This window comes from Scomber japonicus, chromosome 6 (genome assembly GCF_027409825.1).
Source record: "Scomber japonicus isolate fScoJap1 chromosome 6, fScoJap1.pri, whole genome shotgun sequence".
NCBI classification, from domain to species: Eukaryota; Metazoa; Chordata; class Actinopteri; order Scombriformes; family Scombridae; genus Scomber; species Scomber japonicus.
This window is the reverse complement of record NC_070583.1, coordinates 21561782-21587678: the sequence shown is the minus strand read 5'-3', so window position 1 is coordinate 21587678 and position 25897 is coordinate 21561782. Positions and strand designations below refer to the sequence as shown.

Below are 25897 nucleotides of genomic sequence, written 5' to 3'. Positions count from 1 at the left end.
GCTGCTCGCTGTTGGACCCAGATCACAACATAGCCAAGCTGAAGAAGAGTTTTATTGGTGTCTGTCATAACAACAATGAATTTGTAGAAGCTGCCAGCCTTCAGGACACTGAGCAAGTGTCAGTAAATCCTGGGGATGCACCTTTGGACCTGAGCACACTGGACTCCACTCAGCTTCATGAGGCAGGCTCTAAAGAGGACTGTTGTGGTAACTTTCCACTTCCCGTTCCTGGCACTAAAGGACAGTGTGACCAGGTGCTTGATCCTGGTCAGACGGCACACTTAAACTGTGAATGTGTGAAAACAGACTTCAAGACGTTAGAGACTATTTCAAATGGCCATGTCATTCTAAATGCAGAGGACCCATGCATGACCCCCAATCTGGACTCCTCTCCTACCCTTACTGTGACTGAGACTGTACGTGATTCAAGCCGGAGACTCCTGGATCTGCCCCGCATTGTGAAACACAAACCAAGCTGCATCACTTTTTCAGACTACAGCGAGAACCACACTTTCATCAATGAGAGCTCTGACGGCGGAGAGTCTTCACAGGAGGAGGAAGAGGATGATCATGGTGATGGTGATGGTGATGATGATGATGACGACGATGTGTTCCCAGAGCTGCCTCAGAATAGAGAGCTCCTCGTCAATCTTAGACACAGGGGCAACGGCAAAGACAACCCGAAGAGGAGAGGTGCTGTGAGTGCCCAAGCAGAAACTGACCATGTAAACAGCAACTGTGGTTATGAAGCAGAAGGGGAGACTAGCAGTAAGGAGGTATGCTGCATAATTATTCACTGGTGCCACTGCATTGATGTTGTATTCGCATTTTAACTAATGTCAAAAACTAGAGGAGACATTTGGAGGCACAGACTTACAAGAAAGGCGAGTTTATTTTTAAAGTGCTGTGCAAAGACAGAGGGATTTTAAAATGAAGGTTAATAAAATGCATGTGAAATATATTTTACATATGAAATTGTGATCAATTATACATCATAATTGGAAATAACCATTGTTATAAATCCTTATTAAAACTAAATCAAATAACAAAAATCACATCTTTTTTCTTCAATTCTGCAATTTCTTATATTTTCATAATAACCATGTGCCTCCATCATGTCAATTTATAACTAGAAATGTCCAAAACCCGGATACCTGTTGGTAAATTAATCACATATGACATGGTGTTTGATGTGACTAAACACATTAATTGTGTTGCATGTATTTCATATATATTCACACAAGTGAAAATAGAATGAAGTAAAAAAAAACTCAATTAATTTTTTTAAAGCCATTTTTATTCAACAAAATTTGCCTGAGCATTAAGCTGTTTTACAGCAGTGCCCAGAGTTCACACTCACACAGGCTAGAAAGATATACAATATATGATAACATTCACAGTAATAACAATAAAATGTCAAATAAAGCAAATAACTGACCTGTCTTGCAAGAGTGTTATACAGCAATAAAACAGTAGAATAGCAAAAAAAATGTAAAATACCAACACATAAATAACAAACAAGTATGGTATGAAGTAATTTCAGCAACAATAAAAACAATGAAATGTAGAAATGGTCAAATAAACACAATAAATAGCAACCATGTCTACAAATCAACCAAAGCTGGAACACTGGACAACAACCGTATCATTCACTGACACATACCTGTTTTCAATATCAATACCTCTTGTGATTTAATTTACAGTTCGAGTAATACTTGTAAATTGACCCAAATTTAACATAAAAAATGGAAATGGAGAGACTAAATCGATTAAAGGCACTTGGAAGAAACACAGATATTGAAATCCAAAGAACTTTGTAAGAAAAATGGATTTGCAGTGGCACCGTCTTTGGTCCGTACAAGGAAAAGACCAGAGTGCAAATGTCCATTTTTGCCAGCTTCCAGCAGCCAGCATCATTTCACTGTGAGATAATGCATAGTTGGTGTAAATATGAGCATAATGACTTCACATTTGTTCTGGTGAAACACAGATCCAGAAGGAATGCAAACAGCTTCTGCTTTCTCTCCACTCCCTCGGCAGGCAGTAGTGTTTTGACAGAGCCCATCACAGCTCGTATTAACACTGAACTTAGCCTTCCATTACTGAACGGTTCCCTTCCCTCCAGCAAGTCAAGGCACATTTTAGTCTGCTTTTCACACAACCTTTACCCCGACCTTGGTTGAAACCTTCCTGTAACCCCTCATCCCTGCTTTTTATTGCCCTTTTAAAGTCTCATATGGACATTTATGAATATGTTCACTGTTAAATATGTTGTCCGTTAGCACTGGAGAGAACATATCCAATGGCACATAACTGTCGTGCTTTTCTAAACAGTCTGCAGATAAAGCGCACATGTAAACGGCTGCTGGAGATTAGCCTCTCTGTCTGTTGGTTGGGCATGTTGTTGAGGCAATGCTGCTGCTTTATGTGCAATGACACTCTGCTCTGAATGGGTTGTTTTGGAGAACAGCGGAAGAATGCAGGGAATCCAGGGAGCCTGTTGTAAATATTATCAAAGGCTGGCAAGTCAGTGCTTCTCATGCCGTCACACCAGATAATGTGTTATCATATGTTGGCCTATGGTGCGGGCATCACTGTAAGAAAGACTTACATTTCACGTGACAAGCTGGCATTGATTTCACATGAAAATATAAGTGAAAAGAAGCTGTTTTTCACTTCACTGCCCTTCTTCTTTATTCCCATATCACCCCATACAGATAGATATGCAGACATAAACATTATCCAATCACAGAATCACAAAAAAAATAGGTCTTTGCATAAAAAGATTGCTTCAACTGCACCCAAAAGTCAAATAATTATACAAAGGCAGAATAATGAGGGCATTAAACCAGTATTCATTTTTAATGAATGCATATGTTTTTTATAATGCATGGCACAACACTAAACTATCCAAAGTATGAAGGAATAAATAGTTAACAAAATATTACAAATACAAATGTATGCAATTCTGAACAGCATATAAATGCAGTTGTTAACATTAACCATATGAGGGCACTATATGCATGAGTTTCCAATGTGTGTTTTCTCATGATTCTCCCGTGCCTGCATTGCTTAGGTCATCTGTCACTGAATGCCCTTAAAATTACACATCTTACTTTACCTATCTTTTCCATTCTGAATAGACAGAATGGCTGTGTTCAGATGCTTCTTTTGCATTGCAGGAGATTAAGAGTGTAATTTATTCCTTGGAAGTAGCCAGGTAGCCGTTGCCCTCTCGCATGACCGGCTGCTACATTTGGATACCTCCATGGTGATCTCTGGCACTCTCTGTGGGTGGCACAGACTAGGCACTGAGCCCAGAGCTCACACACTTAACTCCTCATTTCCATGTCAAAGCCGCCATGTTGGTGTTCACAATGTGGCCAATTTGCGCTGATAAAGTTATAGTCAGCTCACATTTTGTTGTCCTGAGAAGATAACATTAATGCATTTATCTAAAGGATTGACTCATACCAGCCCAGTTGCCATGGTGTGAGGACTTCACACAATAGCCGGGGCCGGATCGAGGAGAAAGGCACGAAGAGATGAATCAAGGGTAGTGTCTCACTTGAGCGTCAAGCCTTCTCTGGAATTTGCCCCATTCCTAAAACACATTCCTAAACAGCACCTTGTGGGGATGTCACTGAAAAGAGACAGTGTGAATGTGTTCCAGATTTGGCTCAAGCATGTGCCAGAATGAGGCATCTGTTACTTGCATTTGTGTTTGTTTGACTCCAGGGGTTAATTAACTGATTAAACTGACTTATTGAGTCCAGCTCACAAGATCTTCAGCATCTTTCATTTCCATTCCTTATACAAAATACGTTTTCTGTGATTTTGCTGCAGGCTGGAAGAGATATATTTTTGAGGGTATTTTCTTCTTATCGATCTGAGGGAGAACAAATGCCTTTTAACTCAATGATTCCCAGCTTTTTTTGTGGTTGTGAACTCATGACACAAAACAAGCCCACTTGTGACTGCTCATCGTCACATGTCATGACAAGTTCATTTGTATCATTTTTTTGTCCAAAAGTAAAATTATTCAGTCATCTTCCAAACAGAATATCATCAGAGTGAAGAGTGAAAAATAAGCTTTGTGGAGCAATGTTTTTTTTCTTCAATTTTTTTGTATTTGTGTAGCAAACCCTTTAATTTATCTTGAATAGTTATGCTTCACTTATCAGCTATGACTCCGTAATTGATCTCAGCTTGATAAAGAAAACTTGTTGTATTATTGTATTATCGTGTTGTACATGAAGCCATAATCTCAGTCTTTCTAAAAGAAATACACACACATGTTCTAAGATACTCTAAAATACACACTAATCAAATTACACCTATCAAATAAAATAGCACATTTCATGCATATTTACTGTATATCTCTTGATCCCCCTAACAAGGAATTTGAGGCTATCATGTCCTTAATCTGTGATGACATGCTGATGTACAGCTCCCTGGAGAATATCTGGGAACTGTAAACGTATGTGGGAGGATTTGCCCGGACTCACTGTTCATTTTTTATCTTATGAAATTGGAAGCAAAAAGCTTACATGGTGAGAAATGTCCAGGCAAAGATCCATCTACATTACTCTTGTTCCACTTAGTGCTGCTGTAGCTGTATAAGATGGTTTTTATTGGTCAGTTTTAGGTCGTGACAGCAACCAATACAAAATATAAAAAAAAGGTGAGAGCCTATTCATGTGTCTGACAGACACAGAGGATTATGATGTCTAAACATACTGATCCCATGTCAAACTTTTTACAATCCTTGCAGCACCACACTTGGAAGACAGACACGGCAGAGAAAGGAAGCTTTTTTTTCCTCTTTGTGACCCCAGGTGACTTCTCATGCCTCAAGGGTCAGCCGGGGATTGACCAGATTTACATATGTCATTCCTCTGGGATTGAGTGGAAAAGTGAACTTTCTCCCAGTGCTGGGTCAGTCAGCTGACCCTGGGTGGTCAGCAGGGTGAATGGACCGTCTGGTGTCCGGTCCCTTAATTCTTCTTAGTTTAGGAAGAATGCGAAAGAATATTAGCCCATCTGTGCCAACATATGTATGAATATATGTGACGTACAGCTTCATGAAGAATTATTTTGAGATGTTTATTTCCCCTGCTATATAAAGTCATAATAATTACTGTACAAATGTTAAATTATGAAATATTTACAAAGAATTGTTCCTAATCAAACTCACAAGACTGAGATTTCTTAATGTGAATGATGTTGCTGACTAACAGTCTATTGATGGCCAACACAACGATGTCCTGTCCTCATCTAAACTCAAATTTCTGTTTTCTATCTCATAGTAACAGAGTGACTGAGTGAAAATACTAAAACAAATGTCTTCAATTATTTCAGATATTTCTAACTAACAGGGACCACCACACCCTGACACACATATTGTGGGGGTTTCCCTTCAACAAACTATTTGTTCACTGAGAGTCATAATGTTGCCATGGAAAAATGACCTGATTCAATGAAAATGACCAGCAGTAAAGCGTTCAGTCTTGGTTTTTAGTTCCATTCCAGGATAAATTAATGGTTTTGTTGTTTTGGGTTTATTTTGACAGTTTATTTGTGGGATGGTTGCTCCTTAGTTTTTTATATTTCCTTCCAGGTCCTTTTTAAATTGAGATGGACACATTCAGCATCATGGAACCACTGACTGAAACACGTGAAGACACTGTAGCTGTTGGCGATGTTGTCTATAGTTTTCCAATTTGGAAATTTTGAAGCCTAGAGTTGAGTTTATCACATGCAGTAATACTGTCAGAGAAATTCAGGAGTTTTTTTTAAGCTGACAGCTGTATAATGTAGTCTTTACCTATTTTAGTCTGGGAATTTCTAAATGCTCAGTAGTTGCTTGAACAGCAGGGAGAAAGGCCATTAGCAAAAACCTACGCCCCACATTTTATTAAGGATTGCCTTACCGGAAACAATGCTCTCCTCCCATTCTCCTCCATAATGAACTACATGTCAATGCCCAAATAATGCCCAATGCCTCAAAGACTGGAATGGTTCTGCCATGCAGGGTTTTTCAAAACCCTAATTGTTTCCACCCAGTTTGAATAACAAAACCCTAGAGTTTGCATTCAGAGACTGACCTGTGAGTCTATCTTAACGAATCCTAAACTTCGAGGAGCAACCATATTCCTTCCATGTCATCCATAACGTTACAACTTTGTCAAAAATCATTTCAAGTCACTGTCACCACCTTCCCCAGAAAATCCAACCCTCATTGGTTTTGGATTTCATACTTGGATTCTTGAAAAGGTTGTGGGGTGATGTTGTTGAGTAGTATGTTACATGTGATCCTCTCTGCAACACATGTCATAAATACACCCGCACACACACACACACTGTGACATCTCCTCTCTCTGTCAGCCCGACTCCCGCTCAGGTTGCAAAACTAAAATGTTAATTTATGCTCTGGTGACTGAGGTGTATCCTGCTAATTTATGAGGCTGGACCTCCAGATCCTCAGACACAGCTCATGTCTGTGTGAGGATGGTCTATTTATATACACTGAGTGTCTGGGGAACAGTGAAAGCCAGTGCAGGGAATTCCATCATGCTTCATATGGCACACATGTCTGGAGCCCTCCTCCTTTGCTCTTTCACCCCAGGAAGCGGCTGAACAGATCACATTTCCATGTGTGGCAGCAGTGTTGTCCACTGATGTAGCATATGCAATTTTACAAGTCTCTTTTTTTGGATTTGCTTTAACTCTTGTTTGAGTTTATCACTCTGTTGTAAACTGACAACATTGACTAGCTTTACTGAAAGCTCTCATGTGTTAAATAAACCTGCCAGAGATGACAGATGATTACTTCAGTCAACTAATGACCCAAATGTTACTCGTAATTTCAATTACTGTTTGAAAGTCAGATTTAAACAGATATTTTTTGATTTTGATGAAGGTCAGGTCAAGCTAATAATTAAGATGCAAAGCAGGTTTGATGAAGAATAAGCAATTCAACATGACATTAACCTCAAATTAGACCTGAAAATGTGTGTGTGTGGTACTGTGAATGTGTGTAGCCTACAAGAAAACGGCTGCATGTGCTTTATCTATGAATATCTATAAGAGTAACGTTTATTTTATTGTTTCCACTGCTTGCAACTTTATATAATCTAAAAATGCTGACATGCTGTGAAAAAAAATTGCTTTTATAAATTTGTTTCATTCTAGAATATTACAATTTCACACATACATATGAAAATCTAGGTAAGACCCACCAACTATATAAAAATGCCAACATTTTACAGTAACACTAATTGTGTTGAATGTTATAATTAATGTTTTAAAAAATCTGATAAAACTAGTCATATTGTAAATTTTAAAGTAATATATTTAAAAAAAACTAAAACAAAAAAACATTCAATTGCCCCCCTCATAATTGGAATAAAACAAAACCCAAACATTTTGTTAAAATTCGGAAAATTGACTCAATGTCTGACTCAATACTTAAATAGCAGGGATAGTTTTTTTTCTTACCTCAGTACCTCTATATTGCCCACAGGAGTCTCCGCAGGTCAAGTCTCCCTGGTCAGAGTCCCTGAGTCAGCTGATGAGGAAGCTGGACCAACTTAATCTGGACATAGAGGAGGCTCTGAGTGCAAGCTCCTCCCCCTCTAGCACGCCCTGCCCAACACGCAAGAAACAGGTGAGAATATGTTCACTGAACACGATAACATCCTAATCTTACTTATAAACAGTTCCACAGAGGAAAACACTGTGTGCAACCTGTGTTATTTAACAGCATGTGAATAGCAGCACTTAAACTTTCAGTATGTGCACAACTGTCACAGTTGGTACTGTACAAATTCCTGCAAAGCGTATGCTGCATACTTGGTCATGCTTTCAACCTTCCCTAAATCAATTTACTTTGCTTTGTGGAGAGAAAATCCCAATGGATTATTCAGACCTGTAAGCAACAGGTGTTCAACAGAATTTTATACTCTTGTCAGTCTTAAAAAGTGCTGCACTGTAGGTTTAGATTTAAGGTCTGCCAACTCAACCCGTGGTTACCCGTAAAGTCTGTACCCTGTATCTGAAGAGAAATACAATATGTTGATCTCTTGTGAGTGTGTCTGTGACCAGTGGGGTATGAGGATATAGTCTGTCTGTCACACTGTGGGCTTTGTAAGGCCGTCTTTAACTGTCTCTCCGACTTGAGTCTGTTTTATGATGGAGGTCTGTAACTCTCAGATGTGATACTGGAGTCTACAGTGCTTTAGCCGGGTCAGAATGGTGCAGCAAGAACAGACAGCTATTGTGCTTTTGAGGTTGTAACTGGGACCATATAACTCTGTTTCGAAAAGAGGTTCTTCTCATGGTGGCATGTTTCATGAAAATATCCCACAAGAGTTAGCATTTGGGAACAAAAGTGCTCCTTTGGGGTTCATATGTATGTACTGCACAGAGGAGCTGTTGTATTTGAGGGGAGTTTGTATGATTTGGTCCATTAGGAATTACATGCCTCCCAGACATCTGCATAACCATCCCAGGCATTCACTATTACTTGCTTTAACTAATGACAGGCGACTGGGCAAGACAAGACATCTTTACTGGGATATTTGACAAGGTCATAATCTCTGTCCTCTCAAAAGAAGATCCACACATACAGGATCCTTTGTGTGCCTCTGTCAAGCTGAATTGAGAGTGGAGATTTCACTTCCCCAGCCGTTGACCTCAGCCTCTTGTTTTCTTTTCCCCTGGCCACCGTTGAGACCATCCTGTCCTAGTCTGGTCGGACAGACAGAGACAGATCCCGTCTTGATTGTTGTTGTGATGTTGTTGCAGCGGGGTGCTGTTTCAAAGCCCACATTGAACCAAACCCTGAACGACCAAGCTCTCCGAAGACCAGACAGAGTGGCATGCCCAATCCAAGACAGGTCTTCTGCTCCTCGCGGTGCCTCCATGGGAACAAGAGCAAGAACCAAGAAGACGGTAAGTGTCTCTAAGATTCCTGCAGGCATCCTAATGGTTTCTCTAATTTGATCATGGGTTAGCAATTAGATTGTCTGTAGTGCAATATAAACTTGGTGCATACAGTGAGCCGACTCTCCTCCTTAAAGCTTGAGCTGCTAAATTCCTTCACGTCTAACCCTAAGACTGGATGAACATGTTTTCTTTTTTCAACTCAAATCTGGCTTTAGCATTTTTGGGTGACTGCCATGACCTGTTTGCTTCCTGCACTGCACAAAGTATTTCTCCCTGCTAATTCAAACTTCATGTCTGTCTGTAGCTGGGAATTTTTCTTCTTGTGCTCATCCTAAATGATCTATCTGACTTTTTCACCACTACGTTTTTACAATATGAAACTAGTGAATTTAATTGAAACTTCTCCTTGTAGTCTTTGTTGTTGAGAATTGCTGAGCAGTCTCGTTTTAGCCATATGGTTAGGTTACATCATTAAATCTCTCAGTTTATACACCTGTTTTATCCATCGGTTTTTCATGGTGAGTGAACAATAATTCTGAGACTGAATCTAGGAAAAGAACAGTTCAGGAACAAACTGAAGATAAAAAACAGATGGCATTTAATATTTTCTGATGGTTTCTTATCAGTTTGCTTTATTAATATAATCTGTGAAACAATCACATAGTTGACCGCTATCACTGTGTTTGTGCAAAACCATATTACAAATGAAAACATTACAAAAGTGCGTTCCTTTTTACTTTTTTAAGATAAATCCATCACTCAACTGAAATGTCCAGATTCCCTCATGCAAAGCAGCTTTTCTCTCCACATCTGTAAATATTTGAGGTTTGCGTTAGAAATAAGGTCAGCTTAAGCATTCTTAAACAAACCGGACTCACTTGTGCTGGACAAAGTATATAAATGTCACTATTCAACTCCCCTAAAAGAAACAGACAACTGAGGGATTTGGAGAATGCAGGGCGGGTTTAAAATTCAATGCCTTTCAGCTTGTGCTTTGTGCTGTCTTGATGGCTCTGCAGCAACGTGATGGCAAACAACCTGTCTACAAGAGAAAACTGCAAGCATCCATTCTGGTTCTTATACACCTTCAAGTTTCATTAAATCTTCCCAATTATATCAGATTCATGGTATATGAAGGTTTTGTTTTGTTTAGCTGAGGCAAAAAAACACTATATAGTATACTTTGTACTGCAGGATATTGGAATCACAATGCAGGCTTTCATAAATATCGCAGTGAGAGAGTTAAAAGTAATTAGATTGGCGAGTCAAAGAACGATTATTGTGTATGTGGGCACCGGGTACTTTCAATAAAATGTTTGGTTCTCAGAGTAGATGCCACCTGTCTCTTTTAACAAACCCATAACTGCCTCTCGAAAATGACAGCAGCTTGGGTTAAAACTCAGCTCAAAGACAGCTGGGAATGTTCACGAATGCTTAAGAGAAGTGTATTTTTGCTGCAATGTAACCTTGAACATAATAATTTTAATTAGGCCCCAGATCACATGTCACTCTGTGGAAATCTGTGTCTAGGTTTAGTAAAGTCTATGATTCTAGGAAGAATATTTCTCAAATCTAATGTGGGTTTCCTTCTGAGAGTTCAAAAATAAGTTTAAAATAGTTTTTGATTTGTGGGGGAAAGACATTGATCATTTTCTCCACAGACATGTGGGTGCTCTGAATGCTGAAGATTGATTACATTATGACACTGGGATCTTATGAGCTTAGTAAAAGCTCAAGTTTACGTTTTTTGGTGTGCAAAGTTTCCAAAACGGGATGAGACAACATGTCAGCAATATTGCACATGCAGAGAGATTTTTCCTCTTCTGTCCCCTCTGTCTCTTACACAAGAGCTCTGGAGTCCGTACGAAACGTCTGACAGAAGGGAGCAAGAATGCAATGCAGTTTGAATCACATAGTCTCAGAGTCTAAGAATAAACCAGCCCAGTGTGTGAGCCAGTACACCCTGCTTGAATAGGCAGTTACAGCTTGAGTGAGAGATGTTTTATGGAAGTATCTGGTAAAAGTTTTTGGCACCTGTACGACAACCGTTGGCTTCCCCTCGTCTTTGTATGATCTCTAAAAACTGGAATGCACCTCGTATCTCACTCAATCTGCAACACATCATGCATGTAGAGTTAATCTCAGTTGGAATGTGTTGGGTGTTAAGTAAGTATTTTATCTTGTTGGATGTAAATATTATTTCTATTTTTATGTTTTATTTTTCATATCACTACTTACACAGGGACTGTAAGAATATGGTACGTCCCTTTTGTCAATAGACTGCATATCAACCTTTGTCCTAAAATGTAGAGTTACTGAAAGTTACTGAAACAAGGATTGTCTAAGTTTTAAAACTATTCATCTGCAAAGTCAGTTATTTTCATCTCTTCTTTTGAAAACACTCACCAAACTGACCAACATGTCTTTTAATACAGAGACTGAGATGAGACAAGGACTAAATCTAAGTTATTCATGTGTTCTTATACTGATAAAGGTTTGATTACATTTAAAAAAACAAAAAACAAGACAATATTTTTAGACAAAAAAAAAAAAATCTCTTTTATTGGTCATTGCAACCGAACCCTTGTTGGTTGTTTTTTAAAATTGAACATTAATTTAACATCTTTGAGTTTTGTTTTGTAAAACAAGAAATGTGAAGACATCATCTTTGGCTCTGGGAAACCACACTATTTTCGGACATCTTATGGACTAAGCTATTAGTTGAATAATCAAAAGAATAATGGACAGATTAATTGATAATGAAAGAATTGTTATTTGTGGCCCTATTGACTTTGCTGTTGAGCAGAAAGTCTGCTTGAGGGCATCTGTTTACTGTTCTATGTTGTTCTGTTATTGGTGACTAGAGACGTATTTGGGTTGAGGATTCCTACATTTAATTGGTGTTGACAGACACTGGCAAAACAGAGGATGTACTGCTCTGTCGTTCGGCCTGACCGGTCCTGTAAGTGCCCTGTTGACTCTCATTCAGGTTGTCATTTGTGCTGGACCAGCAGCTATCATTCACCCACACAGACCTGTCACTCCATATAAACATCCTTGTTGGTGTAAGCAAGGAGCAGCCCAGTCCGCTCCTGTGTCGACAATGTCACTTTTCCTGACCTGCAACCCTTGACATGTGTCCACCATCTGACGGAGATTGGACTCAAGTAGGTCAATGCGTGTTTAAAGTGGGTCATGGCTTGAGATATGCCAGGATAAAATACTTTCTCTTGGCTGTCGAATAAGAGAGAGAGAGAGAGTGATGTTTTCAAGTCTTTGAAGCCTTGTCAAATCGGCACATCTCCACTGGGGCCCGGCATCTGGTTTTTGGAGTGCTAATTTTCACGAATTTATTTCTGAAACTGGATCAAAAGCTGGTCTTTGGAGACATAGTGGGTCCATTGCATTTACAGAAGACAGTCCTATCTCCCTTTCCTTCAAAGACACATGTAGCATGTGATTTTGAGAGCTCAGAGATAACGACCCTTGTTTCTGTACATCAAGTCTTACCTTTGAACTCTGTTGCAGAAGTGTTGAGATACGTGAAGAGATGCTTCCAGTCTGTGCCAAATCTCACAGTCAATAATGACGGATACATCAGTGGCTGCACCTCATAGTTTTCAGAGGCCCTGCACACCTCTACCATGTTTAAACAGAGGTAAAAATACATGCAGTTATGAGTCACACTTTTATGACCTGTTTTTCCTTGTTTGCCTGTTTGCTGCTTTAAATCGTATTAATCATCTGAAACAATTAAAAGTGGACTGCAAAGTGCATGTTGGCCTCCTACATCATTTGCTGCTTGGTCTAAATCTGTCAAGGAGAATGTAACAAAGACAGATTGTGTGCAACAAACCCACCTGTCCTATTTAGTCCTGCCAATCAGGTCTTTGTTGTCGCAGCGAAGTGCCAGCCATATAGGTCGGCTCATCCAGTCAAGTCTTTCTTTACACCGTGAGCATTTCTGCAGCCATGACAACACCACAGGGCCAGGGCCCTCATAAAACATGCTATACACGACCAAATTATTGTGTTGAGTCCAACTTAACAAGAAAACCTTTGCAGTAATGTTGATAGAAATTTGAATGAGCACCACATGGGCTGATTGCCAACCGACTGTCACGATAGAGGGTCAACAGAATCGGAAATAGGCAGGCTAGGAGTTTGTTCGGAGCTTGGTGTCTGCCAGGCAGCAATGTGGAAACAGGGCAAGCAAACAGGAGTATAAATCAGGGGCACAGAGGAGAAAAGGAGGAGAAAGTTGAGTGAGAAAAGGAAAGCGATCTCTACTGGTCTAAATCAGGAGAAGACTTTCAATCCTTTGGCACCTGCAGTCACTTACAAATTTAACCACAAAAATCAGGAAATGCTGTTTCCATTTCTAAGTAAGAATCTAGTTTTGATGTTTCATCTTGCAGTCAGATATTCTGTATCATCCCTTCTCTGCTTTTCCTCATAACTCAGATTAAAGATACACCACTTTCCCAAAACTAACAATTAACCAGTTAGTACTTCAGGGGAACCGTATGTGGAACACGTTTTAGTGTTTTTTATTTGGTTCATTTCCTGAGATATCACTGCAGTGACAACAGATAGCATGCAGAGTTAACAAGTGCTAAATCATGCCACCGTAACTGTTGTGGAAGCTCTGTATTGACTTTGTTATTATGACAGTGATTGTATTATTGAAGAATGTGGGGAGGCATCCTCCAATCCTGACTTCAGGGAATTGGGCGTGTGTCTCTTAATGGTTTTCACAGCCAGAAATGTGTTTTTAAGTCTTTCAGAGTATAGAGCTACATTCAAAACCAAAGTCTTAGTTTTATAGTCTTTGCTCACATTCTTCTTGTCTTTGGTTTCAGTAATGCCTCCTTAAAATGAAGTGAAGGGATATAATGTAGCCGCTATGCTTCATTGACTGATGCTCTGGTCTTTCTTTTGTCTTGTAGATGTTTAATAAGATGACTGATGCAGCAGGTTCAGGTAAGAAATTCTTTGTTTTTTCCCAGCTTTTCCCAGGTCACAAACTTGATATTTTCATAGGTTTCTGTTCACTTACACAGATGTTATTCAGGTGGAGCAGAGAGTCTGAAATGCCCACAGGGCTTATCTCCTTTCTTCCTTTCTGCTCAGTGCATGCTGTTGAATCACCCACTGACTCTAAAAAAAGCTAGGCAGGAAGACCATTATAGCAGAAACTTTGCTTACATAATCAAATGAATGTTATGGCAATGAAATTTGCATTCACTGGGATGGAAAAATTAATAATAAATCAATGCAGACTTTGCACTAAGTTCAGTATGCAGATGTTCCTTTCCAATTTCTTTTAACTACACATCTCTGTTTGACATGAATTCTGCAATGAAATGACAATCAGAAATGCAAAATGAAAAGAAACTTTTATGCTAAAATATTGAATTCAGACACTGCTGTCATGGTAAATTTTCTTTTAGACATCCTGGGGTCTTTGTGTGTCTGATAGAACTTTATGTCTGGATCAATTTCAAAGCTTGATCTTTAGGGCATCTGTTCGGTCTTGGTCTGCAGTTATGATTGTACTGTATACTGAAGCAGTGCTGCACATCAAGAAAATCACCCTGCAAGTTGATCCTACACTGTGTCTTGGCTTGCATGGTGGCATTGCTCAGGCCTCAGACAATGTTAGTATGACTGACGGCCACAGGTGTCGGCGAGCTCCCTCCCATCCGGTGTCTCAAGAATGTCCAAGTCTCTTATTTTAAAGGCCTTTCATATATTGGTCACTTGGCGGGATGCAGTTAAAATTAGGCAGAGTGCCAGATCATTGTTTCTGTTTTGCTGAGGGGAAATATTTAGCCTGGTGTGATGTGGCCCTTGGGGGGCAGCTGTGGGATTTGGGTAGATGCCATTTTAGGCTCAGGTTGCACTCTCACATGACCTCTGTTGTGCATGATGGTACCGCACAAGTGGACATTATGGTCTGGAAAAATTCCATGTCACTTTTATGCAGCAGTTAACTAATGTGTGGTCTACTGCTGTGCATGAGATATGCGCTGTGACCGATCGCTGGTCGTTCCAAACTGTAATTCTTGGAAACATGAGTGGGAGACCACCGTGCATAACATCAACAAGTTTGTCAACACAGCTATGAGATTCTCTTCAAATGCATATGTCATTATGTTTTTCCACCATATGATTTTCATAGCAAGCCACATGGTTTCCCTTTTAGGTGGTTGTCTGACATCAGCCAGACCAGAATCAGTGTCACTGTAACACTATTTAATCATGAAGTGAATGAAATCAACATATGGTTTGAATTGGGATCTAATGACAAAATAGCCTCAAGAATGATAATGATGTAAAAGGGACAAAGCTGGCAGAGTCAGGCACATGAGGTGCGATATTCCCTGTTTGTATTTTACAGCTGGGCTGAGGAGACCTCTTTTATGACACGGATATGAGGCGGCCAGATGGTTCTCAGTATCGACCATAACAACACCGTCCACCTCATTAAAATGACATTGTCCAGGAGAGGAAATCACATTCTTTGGGTCCAGATCCAAAATAGAGAAGCAGCAGTGAGACCATTGGTATTCTGTGCTATAAATGTAGTGTATTTTTATTGCTCTTGTGTGCACATGGTCTGCACATACTGTATGTTTACAAGTATACACACCACTGTAATCAATAGGTACCTATAGATTAAACATTCTGGTGTAGAAAAGCAAGATATTAAAGGGTGTACAGAGGAGATGTATTTAAAATCTTGTATGAATTTATTAAAGTGAACATTGCTATCATGTCTATGCTTGTTCTTAGTCTCGTTATCAGAAGTTGTGATGATGCTTCATAACATTTAGATGATGTTTGCTGCAAAAAGTGAATGCCACTATAGAGGACACGGTGAAAGTTAATCAGTCACAAAGCCTCTAGGGGATGCTGGTGGGGCTTTAAAATACTTTATTCATCTCTGCTTTCTGCTTTTACTGCTCTGTTAAGCTCTGCAGTGGTTAGGAATGAGATGGGGCGCAGAGATTTCAAAAAATAGTTCAGGGGATTTCGTAACCCTTCTTACTTGTTTTTATTTATTTAAGATCATGCAAAGCATTTATGGAAAAAACACTAGACCTTTTAGCCCTCTTGACATGTTGTTTTGTTTTTCCTCAGGCAAAAAACAAAAGCCACAACTCCATCTTTAAACCACATATGGATATGCTCAGGGAAGATTTGGTCTATGCAGGGGGAAAAGAGGTTAATCCTCCCTCTCAAATGTTTATTTTCTGAAGGCATTACTCAACGTTTATAGAGCATTTTTCAAGGCTTGAGTAGATGATGAGCCAAAAGTGCCTTATTCCCTCTCACACAGTGTAATTTGTATGGAGATGTATTCCCTACAGTCTCTTTAATTGTATGGTGGAAATTAATGTCTTCCTCTGGTGAGAGGAGGCAACCATGTTCATCTTCAAAACCCTGCTGCCTTAACTGGCATTAATCATAGAAATAATGAATCTGCAGTGATGCTGCAATGCTGAAAGCTATAGGTATATCCAGCCATGTCCCTGTCAGAGATACAGTACAAAAAGGAGGATAAAGCTGCTTTTATCTGTCAGGACTCAAATATTTATGTATTAGTGGGCAGACATATGTTTATATTAATGATTTTGTCCACAGGTAGTATATGTGTCGCAAATGTGTTTTTGTTAAATAGAAAAATAAAGATTGCTCTAGAGAGGGTAAAATAACAAAAAGAGAGGCAGGGTCCAAGGAGAAGAAGTTATGCAGGACTCACTGACTTGTAACTTGCACAAATAAATGGTCATGTCCTTTTGTTATGATAAACATCACCTTCCCAAACGTCAGTCTGAGAGGAAAAAGACTTAAGAGGAAATACTTAAACAGCCCTATCTGGCCCCGAACTGGCCGAAATATGCCACTCTGCCTCTGAGGTTTCAAATAGACAGTGCACATTTATACAGATCCCCTCTCTGAATAAATATGCTAATCTACTTTCAATGTGGAAATCTCCTGCCACTGATTACAAGAAAAACAAAGGGGAAACTGTGAATCCCTTGGAGACTTTCTTTTAATTTGTAAGGAAAGTAACGTAAAGCCCCCTGTCCCTCATACCAGTGTGACTGACTCTCAGGGAAATGCTGCAGAAAAGGGGGGAATTGCAGGGTTTGAGTGTTTTAATTAAGCCATTTTTCCTTCAGTGTCAGTGTTAAATGCCATGTGCTAATGGATTCCCCAAATCCAGCCTTACAGGATTTATTGATTCTGATTTCAGGGTCATCTAATCAAGTTGCAGACTTTTCTGGCTCTAAGGGAAATGTCTTTGACATGGGCTATAAACTGTGAAAGTGAGTTTAAGTTAACCGTGAATGAGTTGGATCTAAAGCAAGAAAATGTAAGCAGTACACAGTAGCCTGTGTAGTGAATGTTCCTCATGAAATAAGAATTGTAATCAGAGAGATTCTTTGTTTTATGTTGGCAACATTTTTAGTGATGAGCAGTAGTAGCTGTGGTGTTTTGGCACTATACATATCAGAGGTCGGTTGGATGGTGTCAACAGTGCCGTGACGTACTTTCCTCTGAATGTTTTGTTGATGAAATTAAACATCTGTACAGTAGGTGTTGCTCTTTTATTTGTATGCTAACTATGGTGAGTCCTTGTTCATGCAGACTACCTGGTTGTCTTTCTGTTGCTGCTTCATGTAACGCAAAAGGCATCAGTTCCGCAAGGATTTTCTTTTCTCCTGGAAATACCTGCATGACATTGTGGTTTTGATGTCATGCAAATGTAAAAACTTTATTTACTTATGTGAAGCAGTTACAGATTTCTTCTTTTAACAGTGTTCTACAAAAACTACTATAAAGAACGGTGACTGTACAGGTTTGTTTCACTTTACACAAAGAAAAACTAAAGCACCTGATGATTTGGATGAATTGCACAGTAGAGTTGCAACATCTTTGCCAGCGTTTTACTCATGACTCTGACAGTATGAGACTGGCCAATGTGAGCATCCATCTTGATGTGAAACGACTCCTCTGTGGGCCTCAGTGAGTATACACTGCTATATGAATCACCTGTCCAGTTATAGATGAGGCACCAGTGGGTATTATATAATGTCCATGGCTACTAATGCATCACAGCAGGGTTGTCTTATCTGTTTTTGACTCCTGCATATTCCTCAGCTGTTCTCAGAGCCAGGGCTCCAGTCTCACCCAGGGTCACAGCCGGCTGGTGGAGGCTGACTGTGACCTCAGACAGCTGCAGTCTCTCTCTCTCTCTCTTTTGCCCGACACTGTGTGTCTCTCTAGAGGCCCGTTAGGAACCATAATATACACATCACAAGAGGTTCATGGCAACAAATGAGGAGATATGAAATAGTCACCTTCGTAACTGTAATCAGAGCATGTTCAACAAGATAAAGGGGCTGACAGGAATATTGAAATCAGATGTTGCATTGGACGTTTTAAGCTGTAAGTGGGTTCATTAACTGTGTTGTTATTCGCTGGATGCTGACCTCACTCCTGTTTTTATTAGGAAATCTTTTTTGTTGTGACAGTAAAGGTCCAAACTTAGCTAAGTGTCACATAGTTCCCAAGGGGAGGCTAAGGGTCTTTAAAGGAATAGCTTATTTTAAAAGAATTGTAGTATTTTTGCTAAATGTCAAGAATAACAAAAAGTCGTGGATGCCTTTTTATGTCTCTGCGGTGTGTTACTGTATGTGATGGTAAACTGATTGGTGAGTGTAGCTCAGTTGCTGGAAATGTCTTAGCTCAGTTGTACAAAAGCCAAACAAGTATAAATATGTCCAAAATTATGTGGACACCCATATGTGATTGTTTAGCTTGTTTAACATCTCCAAAACCATGTGTGTTGATGTCCTGCCATATCAGCTGTCACTCTACAAAGGCTTTCACAAAGTGAGGTCAGGGATCTGTTTAGACCAAACTCTGAAAAGTGTTTTGATATTTTTTTATTCATGATGGAAAAAAGAAAAGGGCCTTCCTCAAACTGTTGCTGTAAAGTCTGAAGTACACTATTGTCTAAAATATATTAGACTATTGCAGCATTAAGATTTCCCTTAATATACTTTACTTATTTTTTGGTCACATAGCACACATAGTAATCATCATTTGGAACAACGTTTTCTGCAGCTGTGACTGTAGGCATCTGTTAACAGTGTATCCAAAGATGAGACATATTCTTGTTTTTATAATATAAATTATGGACTTAATATATATGTAAATTTGAACTGGTTTACTTTGGAAGTTTAAAATTATATGTCCTTACTTTTGAATGAAGATCCCACATATTGAGATATTGATATTGAGAAATTGAGAAGCCATCGTTCATTTCACAAGACTGCAAACTCAAGTTGAGTTTGTGTAATTCTGGCTAAACAGGGAAAAAATGTCAAATTTGACAACACAGATCTATCCCTTGGAAATAATGTGGATAATATGAGTGTACCGGTGGCAAAGAGACACTTGTCCTCTTTATGAAGAGTATACCATTTTTGGAGACATCACAACACAGGATTTTTTAGAGTTGGTTGAAAATGAGACGTGTCAATGAATCTGTCTTACCTCTGTGTTGCCCCTAAGAATATGTGTGGTTCATTAGAAGTGGCTTTGCTATTGAAAAGAAAAGGCAACGTAGCACATTTTTTCCACCACAGTGTTTGAATACAGCCAAGCGTTTTCATCTGCTCTTTGACTATTTAAAGACAGACCTGAACATTGTGAAATGTCTTGATGTAAAGTCTGCCTATAGCAGGAAAATACATTTTCATGAGATTATACCGTTATTTTCGCTCCCCGTCCATCCATTGGCTAACAGGTACCAGATCAGTGACATCATGCGCTAAATTTACAAGCAAGTCGTCATTTGTAGATCCAGTTTAGGCTATAAAGGGTGCTGCTGGCATGACGAGTGCATGAAAAATTCCACACATGGAAAGATGGAAAATGACTTGTGGTTTCCTGAGTGCAGAGGCCAGCTTGACTGTTTGACAGTGAGAGTGAAGGAAAAAAAAGAAGCCTGGTAGTATTTCTAGACTTCTCTTTGTATATACAGTAATTTGTCAAGGTTGTGAAAACATTTGAGAAACTATTTGGTTAACCCGCACTGAAAATCTTTTAACGTTTTTATTGCAATTTCAACATTTTCATAGCAATTATTGTACCTATCATACATAAAATAGAACATAATATCATTTAATAATGCCTTCAAGGCTGTTATCCTGAGTGAGATCATCATGTTCAACTATTCGGATCATGTTTGGGTGTAATTGATTGCCAAGTATAAATCATCTGGTTTGATCTTGCCATTGTGTGGATTGGTGTTCATGGAGTAGATTTAACAGAAACTTTATTCCACGCCAGTTTTATATTCTTCAGTGAGAGGAAACAGGTTTATTGTTGAAATTCCCAATTATACCCACACTGCCAATTAAAAAAAGAAGCAATAAATCCCTCATGAAACAACTTCCTTATGACAACCAAGATGAGTGTTTTTGTGTGTGTGTGTGTGTGCGTGTGTGTGTGCGCGCGCGCGTGTGTGTGTGTGTGCGTGTAATTGTGTGTGTGTCTTGAGGAATTTAGGTCTGGATTTTGTAAACTAAGGAGAAGGAGACGTGGGCAGCCCTGTCAGGATGCAAGCCAGTCACAGGACTACAGGCGTGTGTGTGTGTGTGTGTGTGTGTGTGTGTGTGTGTGTGTGTGTGTGTGTGTGTGTGTGTGTGTGTGTGTGTGTGTGTGTGTGTGTGTGTGTGAAGCAACACAAAAGCTAACAGGTTGGTCCAGCACTCAACTGCCAACTCAAAAGAAAGGCAGAAACAAGATTTAGGAAGTAATGAGCCAGGAAGGGCCACACTCCTTCAGGGTCTCACACCAGGATGTAGTGACTATATAGTCAACAGGCTCGAGCCCTGTTATCTCCTTTTGTGTGTGTGTGTGTACATGCATTTGTTTGTACCATGAATGCTGACCATTCTGCTGTAAATGATTCCAAACAATCCATTTTTGTAGTTCCTTAGTTCTTCTGTGTATACACACACATACAGTTTCCAAGCCAAGCACATTTCCTCAGGGTCGGTTTCAATACAGCAACCACATTGGCTCTGTCACCAACTTCCCATATTTCCTACATAAACCACAGAGATTCCAGATGTTGCAGGGAGGCAAAATGTCTGCACCTCCGCTTGGTTTACAGCCCTCCCCTCCACCTCCTCAGCTTGGCCGAGCGCGTGTCACAGCTCACACCAAACACAGTGTCTTTCCGCACTGAAGCAAGGCCGCAGGAAACCATGCTACTGGAGATTTACATAGCTGTGCACTTCCACCTGTACCCAGATAACAAAAAACACAGCATGTTGTTAAAAGAGGCTCTGTCCTGGGGCAGTGTAGCACTGCAGCTTTCTTGTGGTTTCAGACCTGATTAAACAATTTGGCTCAACAATCAAAGAGCAATAGCAGGCAGAGGCAGAGCAGACTTCCTGCATCCTCTCTGCTCTCTGGATCCCCGGCTTTAAAAGTTAAGGGCCCAGCAGGACCTGTTTGTGTCTCACTTTGAAAACAATACCTGCACTGTGCTTCCACCTTATCAAGGCTGATGAGTTGAGCAGAATAGTTGGCAACAGAGGCAACTACACCGACTCCACACATGCGTCATTAATAAAACTCATCATTAATTTGAGGGTATTTTAAAGAGAGTACAAAGTACAAATACAAAAGTACAAATAAAGCATGTTTTTGATTAGGAGGGCATCTTACTTTCAAAAAACACATTCTTCTATATTTCTAAATCTAACTCAGCTTTGAAAACAAATGAGCCACATTTAACACATGCTGGCAATTTTGGTTTCTATTATATGGAACTGTTTTGATCTGTGTAGCAGCTTGAGAACTTTAGAGGCAACACTGCTGATTTCTGATTGGATTCTACATGCAGGACATTTGTCATGCAACGGAAAACTAAAGTCTTATTGTACATTTAATCTTAGGCAGATGTCATTTTTATCTCCTTTGTTCCTTGTTAGGCTGTTAGTTGCAGTTTTACTCATGGGCCAAGGTTCATGTTGAAATGTAAACATCAACTTCCTGTTGTTTAATGGAGGCTGATGTCACTCTTCCAGTAAAGAATAAGATGTTGTTTATAAAGAGTTATCCCGTCATCCTGTATTCTTTGCTGATCTACATTTGTCATCACCAGAAAGATTATCTAAATTGGTCCGTGGGAGAAAATAATCTTCCACTGTACTTAAAATCAATAAAACATTACTGTATTTTACATCTGCCGCCTCTGAGAGAAAAATAGAGTGAAAAGAACGAGAAAGAGAGTGATAGAGAGAGAAATGTACCTCTGTGATTAAATCCTCATTGCTCTAATATAAACCAGGTGCTGAACGTTGGTGTAAATGTTTTCCCATGCATTTTTGTGGGCAATGCGGCCTTAACAGATTCAGACCTGACAACATTACATGCTTTGTCATTCAATGAAACAATAGCCACATACGCTTGTCATGCCAGTTTTACATTCTTCAAGCCTCTTTATACAAACTTTGACCCCTGCGAGCTCTCAACTCTACAACAGTTTCATGATTTTGAAACAAACTTTTGAGTTCTTGTCTCACTTGTCACAGTTAAATACAAAAGGTGAAGTTATGTAACAAACTACTCCATAGGGAAGATTTGGATAAACCCAAGAGGTAACTTAAAATGTGCAGTTTTTTATGCGTTATCTCTGTTTTGAACACAGATTTGACGTAATTGATCATCTGTTTGGGAATTAATGACTCTGGTAAAGAATAACCTCCAAACCATGACGTTACGACGGATGGTCCTCTAAGAAAACAGAATTAGTGACCACTTTAATGGATTGGGACCAAAATCAGCTCCTTCCTCAATCCCGTAATCTAAACCCAGATATACACCACATGTGTGGCTCCTCTGGAAAAATGAACTCGACTTGGGAATATATGGTCAGGAAATTTATAGCACATGCCTGGGACGAGCCCTCAGGGGCCTGGGTGGGGGCGAAGGGGAGATCTCCCCACTCCCTGAGCCTTGTTTCCATTAGGCTGTGAAGAGCAATCTCCCAGACTATTCAAGGGGGCCTGGTGTAAGACCTCCTGGCCAACAACATGACCCAGTCACGGAGGAGAAATCAGTTTCCTTACATCTGGGATTTTCCCACTGCAGCTGTGGGGCAGCATACCACATCAGTCATCAGACATGGACACAGGCAGCACAAACACACGCATACAAACGCTGGAATTTAGATAACTAGTGTACTAATAAATATGTGTGTGTTTATCTGTATGTGTTTATGAAAGACGGGGGTGGGATGGTGAGAGAGAGGGGACAAACGCTGGTCCAGAAAATGTGCCAGGTTTTTAGGGAAACGGAAAACGAGCGCTTTCTAAAGCTGCACGGCCAAAACAAACAAGTGGGTGAGTCAGTGAAGGGAAAACATTCTCAAGTTGATGGATGTTTCCTCTCTTTGCATCCCTTGCATTACTTCCACTGCCAAGCATCACTCCAGAGACAAAGTCATAGTCTAGCCACAGTGATTCTCGCCATGATAATGCTCATCTTTATTGTGTGAGTTGTGATTCATGTCAAGAGAGGTCAGAACCTCGTTGCTGCGCTACCTCCATCACTTTTACTGTCTGGGGCTGACAGGGCCGGTATTGTCTGTCTGTCCAGTCCTGTCTTGTCAGTCACTGAGTCTGGACATGGAGACCTTGTTTAACACCTAGTTTACCATCCTGACATCTAATATACTCATTCTTTATCTTTTTCTCTATCAATCTAAGGATTAGTAAAATAATGGTAATACTAACTTGAATTACAAAAGGAATTGACTGCTTCTTTACATTAAGTTAAATTGTCAGAATTTGTTGGTTCGTTTTAAGCATTTCTCCCTGTGTGTTTTATGGTTTATGTGACCAGCGGAAAACACAGTGCTTGACTCAGTCGAACCCTGACCCTTCCTGAAGAGTCACAGAACAAATGGGGCTTAAAATAGTAACATGCTGGTCACTGGTGAACAGGTTTCTCCCTCTGACCCACACTAAACCTCAAGAAGTATCTATATTTTCTCAAACATCTTTCATTCCTTGGACCCATTAAGCCTTGAAATAACGGTGACAAATTCAGTTAAAGGTCCAGGTGCAGATGAAAAGCTGTCACACTGTGAAAATGATTTAGTTCATTCCCTGCAATATTTCGCTTCATTGGGAGTTTCGATCTGTAGCACAGAATGAAGTGCCTGACTTGAACCTGACAGATGTAGCTGTTAATGTTTTCATGTCAGATCCAGCAAGATCAGAGCAGTTCACTTGGACTCTTAGGAGCAGGTTTTGGGTTTATCCCTCCTGACTGCACATGATTTCAGTGTAAGTCAGAACAAATTGAAAATTGAGCCCTTCAATAATATTCTTTCAGCACCTACACACTGCTTTGCTGCACAGATATCTCACAATGTCAGCTTGTAGTGATCTGTAAATCCTGCTCAGTGCCAAATGGGGTCTATATACTTATTGAAATTAAGTAATGTTGGCTCAGCTTCACACAGAGAGGGCAGACTGAGGTCAGCTGAGGTTTGTTCATTTAAGAAACTGTCAATCTTGAGCCAGTCGCTTTGTGTCAAGACTGTGTGTTTATAATGGAATTATACATGTTATAACAGTAATTCCAGTCGGTGACCGAGAAATGAATGCAGCTGATATGATATCACCGTTCTTAGGTCATGCACTGCCTGAATGGGCACACAATAATAGGAGGAAATTCCTAAAATAATTATGGTGTGATGATTACTGAAGCTGCTGCTGTCTTTCAGGTAGAAGAAACCTTATAGAAGGACTAATCATGTATATACTTTGGACACACTGAGGTTTTCTTTTCTTTTCAGTGTCTGCAGTGCAAGATATTGTGACAACAAAAGTAAATGGAGCTGAAACTGAACCCATGTCTCATTTAAAGGGTTGACTTATTCTAACCTATCCGAGGAGAACACACTGAACTGTCTTTAAGTTTTAAAACAACATTGTCCCAACAAAAAAAAAAGATTAAAATCCCAATAATAGTTAATAAATGTAAATCACATGTTTTAGAGACATCCAGAAAAAATGAGCAGCTGCTGCGGACTAAGACAGTTAAGAGTTATTCATATCAACCACGGACACACTATTTCCTATAACAGAACACTATTGTAATCAGTTATTTTAAGTAGCTTGTCATATTGTTTAGGTATAATAATAAAGTATAAACCCAGAGAAAGTGATCGCTCAGTTTTAAATTGTCATTTGATAGCTGTGGTGTGTGTTTGTAGTGGTGGTGGTGGTGGTGGGGTATTGAGTGGGTTGTCACATATGATGCATTCAGGCACTCCTCGTTCCTCTTCCCACTTCAAAGTCATATGCAGGAGTTGTCAGAATTGCTGTTGGTCTAAATCTGGCACTACTTCTTGCTATAGCTCACACTTGGGCTTTTTTGTGCTGCAGTAGCAAACTGAAGGGTAAATATTTTTTGATCACAGCATTGTCACATATTTTGCTGAATTCTAAATAGCCAACACATCCTCGTAAAAAAAACAACAGTAAAGGTCTAAAATTCAGGCCGGCAAAACAACTAATAATTCATTCACGCCATCTCCTCTACCGGCTGCAATAATGCTCTCCTGGTCTCCAAAAAATAATTATGTTTTATAGTGTGACAACGCTGTACTTTTTCTTGTGAGGATGGACTGAAATAACATGTAGGCTCAAAACAATTGGCAGCTGTAGTATTTTTTAGTGCCACAACAGCAGTATAGCTAAAATGTTTTTTGTTTTTTTTTAGATTATTTCATTATTTTATGGTTTTAAAGTAAGAAAAGCTCTATAGATTTTTTTGAAACTTGAGTATTTACACAAACTTGTCAACACAATAAGGAGACCTCCTGATGATGGTCTAT

General features: G+C 39.6%; 1 protein-coding gene across 1 annotated transcript in view; it reads left to right on the top strand.

Moving 5' to 3' along the window:
* The first annotated feature begins 206 nt into the window (after positions 1-206).
* stard13b (StAR-related lipid transfer (START) domain containing 13b) overlaps positions 207-25897 on the top strand; it is a 58468-nt gene continuing 32777 nt past the window's right edge. The window contains exons 1-4 of the mRNA XM_053320452.1: positions 207-776; positions 7526-7669; positions 8809-8955; positions 13899-13932. Coding sequence (XP_053176427.1) covers positions 369-776; positions 7526-7669; positions 8809-8955; positions 13899-13932 — 733 coding nt within the window. The 5' untranslated portion in view covers positions 207-368. The remainder of the gene's footprint in view (positions 777-7525; positions 7670-8808; positions 8956-13898; positions 13933-25897) is intronic.